The sequence below is a fragment of the Paramacrobiotus metropolitanus genome, unplaced genomic scaffold, assembly GCF_019649055.1.
Source record: "Paramacrobiotus metropolitanus isolate TYO unplaced genomic scaffold, Prichtersi_v1.0 Parri_scaffold0000060, whole genome shotgun sequence".
In the NCBI taxonomy this organism is placed as follows: Eukaryota; Metazoa; Tardigrada; class Eutardigrada; order Parachela; family Macrobiotidae; genus Paramacrobiotus; species Paramacrobiotus metropolitanus.
This window is the reverse complement of record NW_026570280.1, coordinates 146,453-158,433: the sequence shown is the minus strand read 5'-3', so window position 1 is coordinate 158,433 and position 11,981 is coordinate 146,453. Positions and strand designations below refer to the sequence as shown.

General features: G+C 43.3%; 1 protein-coding gene across 1 annotated transcript; it reads left to right on the top strand.

The window, feature by feature from the left end:
* Window positions 1-5,780: 5,780 nt before the first annotated feature.
* On the top strand, window positions 5,781-9,426 carry LOC129593227 (uncharacterized). The gene is made up of 3 exons (XM_055489443.1): window positions 5,781-6,417; window positions 6,496-6,868; window positions 8,407-9,426. Exons 1-3 carry the CDS (start codon window positions 5,839-5,841, stop codon window positions 8,496-8,498), a joined length of 1,044 nt encoding a protein of 347 aa, XP_055345418.1. The 5' UTR covers window positions 5,781-5,838; the 3' UTR covers window positions 8,499-9,426.
* The last annotated feature ends 2,555 nt before the right edge of the window (window positions 9,427-11,981 follow it).

Below are 11,981 nucleotides of genomic sequence, written 5' to 3'. Positions count from 1 at the left end.
AATACGAGGCGCAGTGCCCCAGCTCTTGTGTGGTGTGCTCTTAACCCGAATAGCCGTTGTCCGGCATCCTGGTAGAGAATAGAATCGTCTCAAGACCGGGTAAATTCTCTAAGTCTGATTCGATTGCTCGTGTCTTGGCTCTGCTTGAATTACAGTAGTTCCTGTATGAACCTGGCGATTTGCCGGATTCCATGTTTTTCGAACGAGCTGCCATTATACGTAACCCTGCCTTGGCCTTGAACGAATTATCAAGTTCTAAAGAGCAGTACCAGTGTAGAATAGTTTATTCTAAAGGCTTCTGAATAAGGTATCCTGGTCTGCGCACTGACCCTTCTGTCTGTCATCAGATCATGAACTGCTGACAACAAACATAATGTAAACTAGCCGCAAAAACCGCAATCGCGAAGTACGTTACGCTGTCATCACTTTTTGCCGGACACGCTTAGCGTAACCGATCATGCTTCTGTGGTTTCAATTTTTGACGTTTTTCTTATTTGTCTTGTCCCAGTTGGTCGAATAAAACGATCGTAAAGCTTGGCTGTAATAATTGTAAAAGATATCCGCTGATAACTTGCATTCCAGCGCTTTGTTTACAGAAGAATTTTGTGTGGAGGCCATGGCGGTGTATCCAAGGACGTTAGGTACACCAATGGCTGTCGCCACAATGAACAATTTTCGTTCCGACTTTAATTTCTAATGTATCGCTAACTGTATACTGTAAACCGTTCACGGCGTTTATGTATCAGTTGAACTTGAGACGTTCCATTACATTACACATAGTTTTGTGTACATAAACTGGACCCTTATATAATTAAAGCATTCTGTGTGACAGGGAATACCTTTGCCGAAGCCGAACCGAAGACCTTCTTCACTGTGAGTCTTTTCTCCAAACGGAAGTTAGCTTTATATATTGCAGCAAACCTAGAAAAGCATGGCGTTGCAGTCGAATGATGCAGTCTGATACAGGCTGGTCTTAATATTGCAGGATGCGGAGTACATAGCGTATCTGAATGCGGAGCGGGTGCGTCTGCTGGCCGTGTTCGAGCGCTCGAAAGCGGTGCTGGCCGCCAAACGCGCTGCCGCGCGGCGTGCACGTCTACGCAAGTACCTCTGCTGTACCATTATGTAGCGCATCGAGCGATTTATGGGTTGGACGCCATAATCAACAGTGTTTTCGTGCTGTTTCTGTCGCCTTCATCCTGTAAACGCTTGAGTGAAGAAATGTCATCTGCTCTTAGAAGATTTTTACTTAATGACAACACTGTTTCTCTGCAATGCAGTCGTTACAAGCGAGATGCACTTCAAAGAACAAAATGCTACAATGAATAAATGCGTGCTAATGCGTCGGTGCGGATCCCTTGCTACATCATCACGATAGTTTGACTGGATGACGCAGCGCTGGGCGAAAACTTAGATGAGCTGGAACAATCTGTCAGGTTGTTAATGTCAAGCGAGTTATTCAGTGTCTCGTTTTCCGTATCGAGAGCAATGTACCGCGCCATTTCCGCCACCGGCAATAGTGCTTCTATGCTCCGCCTTAAGCTGGCAAGACGAGGCCGCTCTTCAGCGTGAAAGTGCCAGCAGTTTCTCATTAGTAGGGCGCTGCCCAAAAAAAAGGATTGAGGAAAGGTTTTTAGATACCCAAACGATCTGGTTGAAGGCACGCTTATACACGGGTTCTGGGCATAATTCGGGTGTATTTAATCTTTGACCTTCTTGTAGGAAAAGACAAAACTGTGTGTAGAAGGACCTACGGAAAAATATGTACGCAAAAATGCGCATGGCATCCATCACTCCATGTCCATGGTAGTGACGACCGACGGGCGACGAGTAACAAACACTTCACTACCATGGAGTGATGGATGCCTTGCTATAATTAGCCTACAGCAGACTGATTGCCGATGTACGAGTAATTGCGGTGCACTGACTTTTGACTGGAACGCTCAATAAAGCTGCGCTGTTACAGTACTCTCGACATTTTCCAAATTGCACTTACATTCATTACTGTGCTTTCGATTATCTACCCACCTGTTCAGTAGATACAATTATTAGAATTTACAAGGAAGTACTCAGTGGGACTAGCTGAACACAAACACATAGCTCATCTTTTTCTTCCAAGAACGACCCCAAACTCGATATTGTACATCGTACCTGTACCCTTGCTTCCCGTTCCGCTGGTTCTCCGTTACTGGGAAAGGTGGTGTTACTCTCCGTGACCTTTGCGCGGTGCGCAAACGGCATTCCCATACTGTTCCCTTATCAGCAAAACGGGTTTCGTCTAAATCCAATGGTCAAAATAACTCTCAACCGTTGTCGTCAATATTTATTATCATCATTTAAAGTTTTATAAATCATTCTAGGTAACTTAACTTAACTTTATTGAGTTCTAGGCGACAACTTAGTCACACAGATAGGTTAGTACCATAGGCTCACAATTTCGGTTATAGTTTTGTAAATACGCAGCAGAAGACAAAGCAGTAATTTGACAGAATTTTTCATCAGGCAATGAACTTTGACGGAATACATAGCACGTCAGTTGTTGTCATCAAGGTTGGCGGCGAGGCGTCATCCCGTGGATATAATATCATGCTTCGTCGATTTGAATTTGGCTCTTTTCCGCTTACCGATTGGGAAAACTTCCGTAAATTTCCATGTGGAGTAGTCCTGTCTATTGTCGATTTTGCTGGAACAGATAGCATGGAAAATAGAGGAGTATCAAGATTTCATAATGGTGGTGTCGGCAGAGCCAGTTGTGTTAATGTGGCTTTGGGTTCCGATATACTTAACGTATTCAATGACGGAATGGTGGTTGAAACTGTCGGAAATGTGGTTCGCAAAACGTAATGTTTCGTCCTCAGAGGTATTCGAGGAAACTTCTTCGTACTGCTGAAGTTTCTCAAAATATTGTTGAAGATATTCGCAGATATCGTTCCCCAGTTTTGTGAAGATGGCAGTGATGTTGTCTTTGATGTCTTTGATGGCAGTGATGTTGTCATTAGCTTCTTTGAGATAATCGGTAAAGTCCAGTCGTAATTCGGAAGTAATGTCGTGATTATAGACAAACATTATTTAAGTAAAGCGTAAGGTACAGCATTAGAAAGGTCACGGTAGCATACGGCAGTCGTGTAGCTGTGCAGTAAAGCAAACGCCTGGTCGGGTTCCAATGGTTTACGTACGTGAGTGATGGTAGTTGGTACCCCTCCCTGTCCGTGCTCCCATCCCTGTTTATTACAAACTTTTTTGACGCCCCCTGTTTATCACCGGTAGGCACTCAGTTCGCACTAAAATTCTAATTTATGACAATTATTGCTAGTGCGATAATACAGTATTTGGCGACACTGGAAGAAACATGCCAACGTGCGATAGCCAGATTGGCAGAACTCGAAAATGTCGCCGTTGCAGTTTCGATGAAAAACTGTTTTCGGGAGAAAAATAGTCGTTCAGTAATCTGGGAAGTCGATCAGTGAAATATTTTTTCAGACTTTCAACTAATTGTCACGTAAAACAATTTGTCGATCAGCAAAATAGCGTCAGCAAGAATGAGGTAAACAAATTGTCGGTGCCGCAAACAGCCGTTTGTGTGGAAATGAACTTTGTTAATAAAACATAATAAATCGCGGAAATTGCTTAGCCCTTGAATAATGATTAGCGCTTACAGTGGTCAAACCAGCCAGGCTTAGTAAGCAATAATTCGCGTTGATTATCAATTGCCAGCTCAAATTGTGATCCACAGGGTAGCGTGCTACGAATCCGCGGCGTTGTCGAAACAAATATTTGGCTCCAGGACTGGCAGGACATAAAATGTATCATTTCGCAGCAGTTGCATTCGGTGGATCCGGTGCACAACATTGTTATATGCCGTTGGAAGATATTCACTTAACATCTCCCAAGGATATATAGCAATGTTGGCAGACATGCATTCAAACCGATGCTGTCCGACACTCCATTGGGAATAGATTTCAGTGCATTTTTTTTACTGGACAACTCCCGTATCGAGTTAGAGAAAGTGCTGCCGCTTAATGTTAAGGAATACAATTTCGGCTTTTGGTTATCAAAGATAAGTTAGTAATGCCTGAATATAAAAGCATATTACCGGCATGCTAGTGAATTTTTCTCCGACTAATGCCATAAGCGTTGCAATCTCAACACCATGTTAGTGAGTTTGCAAAGGGGCAATTTTCCCCCGAAATCGGGTGTCGTATCAGCGACCGCCCGTGAATATTGAGTTGAGGGGAAAAACGAATTTCGACAATCGGCCTCAACCGTTTAGCTCAGAATTTCGCGGCGACGTCAACAGTGTATTCAGAAAACTTCTCCGATGAAAACTGCGTAAGAGGAGTACAGTGTACACATCTCATTCAGCATTCATCGGACAGTTTACATCGCCCATTTCAAAAAATGTACCCGGTACATTTTTGAAAACGGGCGATAGATCTCCCTACACTACCCATGTCTGGCTGCTGCTATTCCCCGGGGAATACGACGTATAAGCAGCCGAAAATTTTGTAGGGCAGAATCAGATTTTTCCCGGCATACCGCCGACGATGATCATTATATTCACTGCCGGAGTTTGGAAGGCCAGTAACAATGCGGGTGAACATCATTTGAAAAACGGTGCCTTGCGGAAGTGCTATTCATAATAACGGCGTTAGTTTGAATAGCACTTCCGCGAGGCACCGTTTTTGCGGGCTACCGCAGCGATGTTGTGCAAAATGCACTAGCGCTACTGAAATACCGTCGCTTCGGAAAAACTACTGTTCCGCCATATGTGTTTAAGTATGGTTAATCTCTGCTGCAACAGTTGTGAAACTAATTGATTGATATGATAACGTTCAATCGGTGTGAACATTTACAATTTTACGCTCCTGTGCTGATGTACCTCGATAACACTTTTAACTGCTTATAATGGCTATATGAATGTGTTTGCGACAGCTCATGCTGCGAGTGCATCTCTGAGATACACATTGGAAGAATTGCTTGATCTGATAATTACAGTATGTACTAGTACAACATTGCCAGTCCATTTCCCTTAGCATTTTCCGGTAGCACGTCAATTCGCCGACCTACACTTGGACACTTCGCTGACCGACCATTTGCTGACCGACATGTTGCTGACTCACACAACTCGCTGACCGACAACTTGCTGTCAAGTTCGGGACGTTAGTTTATGAGTTTTCTTAACTTTTTTGTTGTTTATTCTTGGATTTCTTAGGTTTCTTAGGGTTCTTAGGCTTCTTAGGTTTCTTAGGTTTCTTAGGTTTCTTAGGTTTCTTAGGTTTCTTAGGTTTCTTGGATTTCTCCAGTCAGCAAGTTGTCGGCAGCAAGTTGTCGGCGTTCACAAAAAGTCGTTCAGCGAAATGTCGTTCAGCGATTTGTGGTTTCAACAAACTGTCGGGTCATCATTTCGTGGGTCAGCAAAAAGTCGCCAGCAAGTTGTCGGTCAGCAGGATTGTCGTCAGCGAGTTGTCGGTGTGCCGAAACGGTCTTGCGCTAAACGTCACAAGTCTGGGGCGAAGCAATAAATAACAGCCGGAAAATTTAAGCGCCAGTGAAAACTTATTTGTAGCGACTCTATAAATATAGCCAGTAATAAGCACTTCGAAATGTAATCGAGGTCCATCAGCATAAGAGCCGCACAGCGCAAATTGTTAAATTTCAAACCGGTCGAACGTTAACGTATCAGTCAGTCACATAGTTTCACAACTGTTGCAGCGGAGATTAAGCATTTTTAAACACATAGCTACACAGCCCTTTTTGCGAACCGGACGATATTTCGGTAGCTCTAGCGCATTTTGCACGGCATCGCTGCGGTAGCATACTAAAACGTGCCTCGCAGAAATGTTGTTTATAATAACGATGCTGTTCACCCGAATTGTTACTGCCCTTCCAAATTCGGGCTGTGAGTATAGTTTTCATCGTCTGCGATGTGCCGGGAACAATCTGATTCTGCCCTACACATTTCAGGTTGCTTCTATTCCCCGTGAGGTCGATGAAATTTTTCTCAGTTGTCCCGCTCACAGTGATATAGCTCCAAGAAAGCGATTGGTTTACTGCAACGTAATTTCCGATGACATGTCTCCCTTGCCATTTCTGAAATTTTTACGTTCTGCATGGTTTAAAGGATTTAGAGCCGGAAGAGTTCCTATTGACAAGCTCCTAACGCATAACAAGCACATTCTAACGCTCTCAATTCGGTGCTCCCGAATCGGCACCATTGATCGCGAGTACTTTTCGGGCTTTGGAAAGCTGCAGCATCTCTATCTTGAGCGTAATGACATTCGAAGTATCAGCGTGGACGCTTTTTCCAGTCTAGCCGGGGAAACGTTAGTGGAACCGTCATTGATACAACTGTATTTTGATGGCAACGCTGTGGAAGCATTTGATTGGAGATCTCTTTTGCCCATCAGAAACACGTTGGTGAGCTTGCAACTCTTATGACATTTAGTCGGAGAAAAATTCACTAGCATGCCGGTGGTACACGCTGTTTTTATGCAGGCCTTACTTAGCCTGGATGACCAAATGCCGAAATTGCGTTCCTTAACATTAAGCGGCAGCACTTTCTCCACCTCGATACAGGAGTTGTCCATTAACGATAATAAACTGAAATCTATCCCTCATGGAGTGTTGAGCAGCATCGGTTTGAATGCATCTGTGCCAACACTGTTATATGACCGTGGAATACCGTTTTGCATCGAAAGTAAATGTAACTGCTGCGAATTGATGCATTTTACGTCCTGGAACAAAATATTTGTGTCGGAAACGCCGCGGATTCGTAGCACGTTATCCTGTGGAACGCAATTCGAGCTGCCAGTTGATAGTCAATACGAGTTATTACAAATGCACACGAAGCCTGGCTGGTTTGACCACTGTAAGCGCTAATAATCATGAATGATTCATTATGCGAGTGCTGAGTAATTTCTGAATTTATTTTGCTTTATTTATTGACAAGGTTCATTTCGACGCATAGTGCTACATATTTGCGGCACCGATAATTGCTGGCCGCATTCTTGCTGACGACATTTTGCTGATCGACAGAAATTGTAGGGTCCGCCCACTTTACCTTTGCCGCTCCCTTTGCCTTTGCCACTACTTTACCTTTTTCAACTTTGCCAGTTGAAAAAGGTAAAGTGAAACGGCAAAGGCAAAGGGGCAGCAAAGTAAAGTAGGCCCCGATTTTTACCTGACAGTTAGTCGAAAGCCTGAAACAAACGTCTCAATGATCGACTTTCCAGATACCGAACGGCTATATTCTCTGAGCATGGGTATCCTGCTCAAGTCGTTCTCATGATTCATGACAAAAAAAAAACATGCGAAAACCCAGTAAGGAAACCCACGAAACGTAACGAAGAACACTACTCATACCTCGCACCCGGACATTTGGGACATGGGAGTGTGACATTTCGCCGCAAAGACGTTTTGCCGCGGGACATTTTGACGCTGGGACACTTCGGTTAGGGACTATTGGCGTTGAGACATTTTGACTGTGCGACATTTTGACGCAAGACGTCTGGTCGCGGACACTTCGCCGCAAAAGCATTCGACACGCTTAATTTTCGCAGATTTTTTTTGGTTTCTTGGGAGGTTTTCTTAGGTCTTTTAGGCTTCTTAGTTGTTCTTAGGTTATTCTTAGGCTATTCTTAGATTTCATAGGTTATTCTCAGGCTCTTAGGTTATTCTTAGACTTCTGAGGTTTTTCTTATGGTTATTGGCCTTCGTATTTTCTCGGTTTTCTCAATTGTTTCTCAGTTATTTTTTTTAAGTTTATGAAATTTTTTCTTAGGAATTTTTGCCAGTTCCAATAAGCCTGATAAAGAATTTGTCTGCTAAAATGGACTTTTCGTCGAAACAGCCCTTCGGCAAAATGTCTCGGCGTCGAAACGGCCTGGCGACAACATGTCTCATGGCATAATGTCCTGCCGGTTAAATGTCTCGCGACGAAGCGTCGCTAGGCGAGATGACCTTGCGGCGAAATGTCTGCGACCAAAAGTCCTGCGATGCGATGTCGGCGGCGAAATGTCGCGGTGCCCTCATACCTACAAAGCAACTTAAACTGCTAAAAGCAATTTAAGCAAAACAATGCAAAAACTTAAGAAGCTTACGCAATCAAATTCCAAAGAAACCCGAGAGAAGCTCGGAACACGAGGACTACATATTTATAAACACCAAAAATAAACATTCGAACACATAAAACAATCCAAAAATCAGACCGGTTAGCAATCAACGAATATTAATTTCTGCTACCAGTCGAGCAGTAAATTTATCGAAAGCGAATTGTCCGTCATATACCCCTATCTGTTGGTCAGCAACTGTGTTAATCAGCGGTAAGTCGGTTAGGAAACTGTCAGAAAGCGGTGGACGTGAAAGAATTAATTTGCTACGGCGAAAAAAGCTGTTGGCTCTTCGTAGGTAACGCTACATCGACAGCAGTTTCTAGCACAGCCATCACGACAACGACACCCACCGCGACAGCAGACGCGACAAATCACAGGTTACAGTAATCTAAGCGCAATGTGTCCGGAGACAAAACCTATTGAAATCAACTGTTCACTGGGCCGATTATCCATGTCGCAGCCTGATTTGCAGCATGCCGAGGGTACAGTTCTCATCTTCCACACGGATCGCTCATTTGCCTGCAAATTTGCAAAATGAAACTTTACAATCTCCACACTGTTATTCAACTTAATGTCTTCAACATCACCAAGCAGAACGACATCCAACAGCACCAGCAGGAAGAGATCCGCGTAGAATGCGCCAACGAGCTGCCCACTCTCAGCTCCACCGATCCGGAACATTCGCACGCCCACCAACTCACCTTTTCCTCCGACCTTACCAGTTTTTGCTTCGCAAAATTTACGGAATTTCTCGATTACATTCATATTTCTAATGATCTCGTGACAGACCACGATAGCCTGTTAGTGGCTGCGGAATCGGACAAGAACAGGCTTTCGGACGAGACGTGGAGAACCTGCGGTGACATCATTACTGCTTCGTGCACCGAGGGAACGTTTCTGTTTCCCGCATCAAGCACGCCGCCATGAAAGCGGACGGTGTAGTGATCCTAGTGGATCAAACATTTCACTGTCGCAGCACCTTGGTGGCCATTCACGAGCACGTTCTGGCACAGGAATTGACCACCGTGGAACCCACGACGCCGCTTTCCCAATCGATCGCTGCGGTGTGCAACAACGGCCGCATAGTGGTCTCCGAGGGTCATCCGCGACGCTCCAAGAAAACGGCAATGCAATACTCGGTCAGGCCAAGCAAGTTCTGTCGCAGTGCTTTTCACAAGTTTTTGGAGCTTTTGTACGCATTTTAGCGCTTTCAGCGTCGACTTTCTTTGACCTATTCGGGTTTGTCAGGAAGCCGAAAATTTGCATACTAGTAACAGCAATTTGTATGGCACAGTAAGCTTTGCCAAATGGATGAAAACGCAATGAAAACGCAATGAAATAATTACGCGCTGTTTAGTGTCTAGAAGTACTGCAGTTTCATGCCATCCATCTGCAATTCGGATATGCTGGTTTTGCCAGACTTCTGTAGTATTTTAACTGTATACAGGCATTGTGTTACCACATACTCGTATCATTGCTGCATTTGCTGTTTAGATTACGGGATATTTCCGTATTTCATTTCCAAAGCCAGTTGGAAAATCAATTCCACAAACCGATTTCTTCTAGGTTTTTTGCTTTATCTTATCAAGCGAGATGTGCTCTTCACAGAGTACCCGAATTGTTGTAAAATCGCGTACCGTTTCTTTTTGCAATTGCGTTGTAAAGAAATCAGTGACGAAAGCGCTTTAGCCAGGTCATTCATTGGCTCCGAATGCCGGGAAATAGTTGTAGTCTGTATCTGTAGTCGCACGCGTAAATTGGTCGGAGAACTGTGACGGCTGCTGCCTTGATTCCGTATTCGTCGACATCTGAAAGTTATGTAGCATAGAAATCGGCTAAGCGTAACTTACTAATATTACTTCTCTTCGGTTGTTTATACAAGTATAATGAGTATTATTGCCTTAATTTATCAACAGGGACAGGCCCGTACAGCCACTACTGCTGGTAAACACTACGGATAGCAGTACATATTTCGGAAACTCTTGTACGTAATCTGCCTCGCATAATTGTGCGATGTTTGGTCAATTTATCGACTTCGGAAAAAAAGATACTAAAGTCAGTTATCTAATTATATCGCTTACCGTGATAGGTTAATGAAACGCAATTTTCTTGAAGAAGTCCAGAATAGTTAATAACATGCAAGCCTCGTGAGAGCGAGGCCAGGCCCCGTAATTCACTGTTGCCGCAGCTCGGCGTCGCTTTTGGTTTCCAAACTTATGCTTATTCATTACGTCAACGGTAACCCGAACGTAACGGTACCGTTACGAGAGCGGTAACCCGTTACGAGAGCGGTAACCCGTTACGGTAGCAGCAATATGTTACTAGTACCCTGTTACGGTAACTGTAAGCCATTACTGTTAAAGAAACGGTAAACCGCTACGTTGACGCTAAACCATTACGGATAGTGGTGACTCATTTCGGTAACGGTAATTTATTTTTGCTACGGTAACCGTTAGTTATGCATGGTAACAACGAACTTCGTATGGTAGCTTCGAAACATACATCATGATGTACTGATAAAAGAAAATTATTTTCAAGAATCTTTCACTTTTTAATCGTAGGTTTGCTGCGTGGCTTTCCGTTTCTGGCACCTTGTACAAACATGAAACAGTTTCAGTTTTCCTGAGAAAGCGATACGATACATGTAATTATTTTGTTTCAGAATCTGAACTTAGTACAAGAAACGTAACTACTCTTCGCGCTTCAGGAACAGTGAGCAGGATGAATGAGAACATGAATAAAAACCGTTGCGGTAAACTAGACCAGGAGTGGCTCAATAATCCGTACTAAACCTTCTTGCGTCTGACACTCTCTCGTTGCGTACCAATTAACAAGCAGTTGGTTACCATTACCCTGCCGCAACGTACCCAGCGAGCAAGGCGCAACAATAGGAGGAATCCTGCAAAACGCCGTCAGACGCAACCATGTGTTGGGCCTTTACAAGTTAGCCCAATACAGGAAACCGGCGCAACAACAGCCACGCCGGTATATAACGGCAATACTGTACATCGGATCGGACATGCCCGGCTTGCGAGACACTGGACACCGAAGAGAACAGCTTATTCATTTGCACAGCTTATACAGAGTATAAGCCGCATCGTCTAAGATTCTGGAACAACCTCACCGAAACTGCCTATTCTTTGAGAGCCTGAGTCGGAAGCCCTCTGCCAAATGTAGACACCTGTTGTTCTGTTTTGCAAAATTGATTATCATGTCCTAAAAGACGCTCAAGAATTGTATAGTATAGCTTTGTGCCTATTGCCAACTGACTAACTAATCCTGTTTATGTAATTCACGTACTTACTAAATACAGTACTACGTGCAGTAGTATAATTATCATGGTAAGACGTGTTCTGGTTATGCCTGTTTTTTCCCCTCACAATTATTTTGTTTTCTGACTCCATTTGTTATCTAAAAATTCTTCTTTAACTATCGAGAGAATGACATTAACGAAGTGATGCCGAGGAAACAATAGAGAGCCTAAGAATGAAACATAAGAAAAGATAAGAAAACATAAGAAAACGCTAGACAACATAAAAAACATAATAAAAATAAGAAGCCAGTGCTATTAAAACATAAGGAATAAAAACCTAAGAAATGATAAGAAAACATAAGAAACATTAAGAAATACTAGAAAAGATTAGAAGGCATAAAAAACACTTAATAAAAAATAACAAGACAGTACTATTTATAATTCGAATCGAATCGGTAGGCGAAATGTCCCGTAGGCGAAATGGGAGGCTACCAATTCGACGAGTACATGGTTTGTTGCTTACGTAAAACTAATATTATGTAATATGTTAATAATTAATTGTTGCGGACTTACGAGTAAGTAATACTGGCACTCTGGCAGTACATAAAAATGCATAC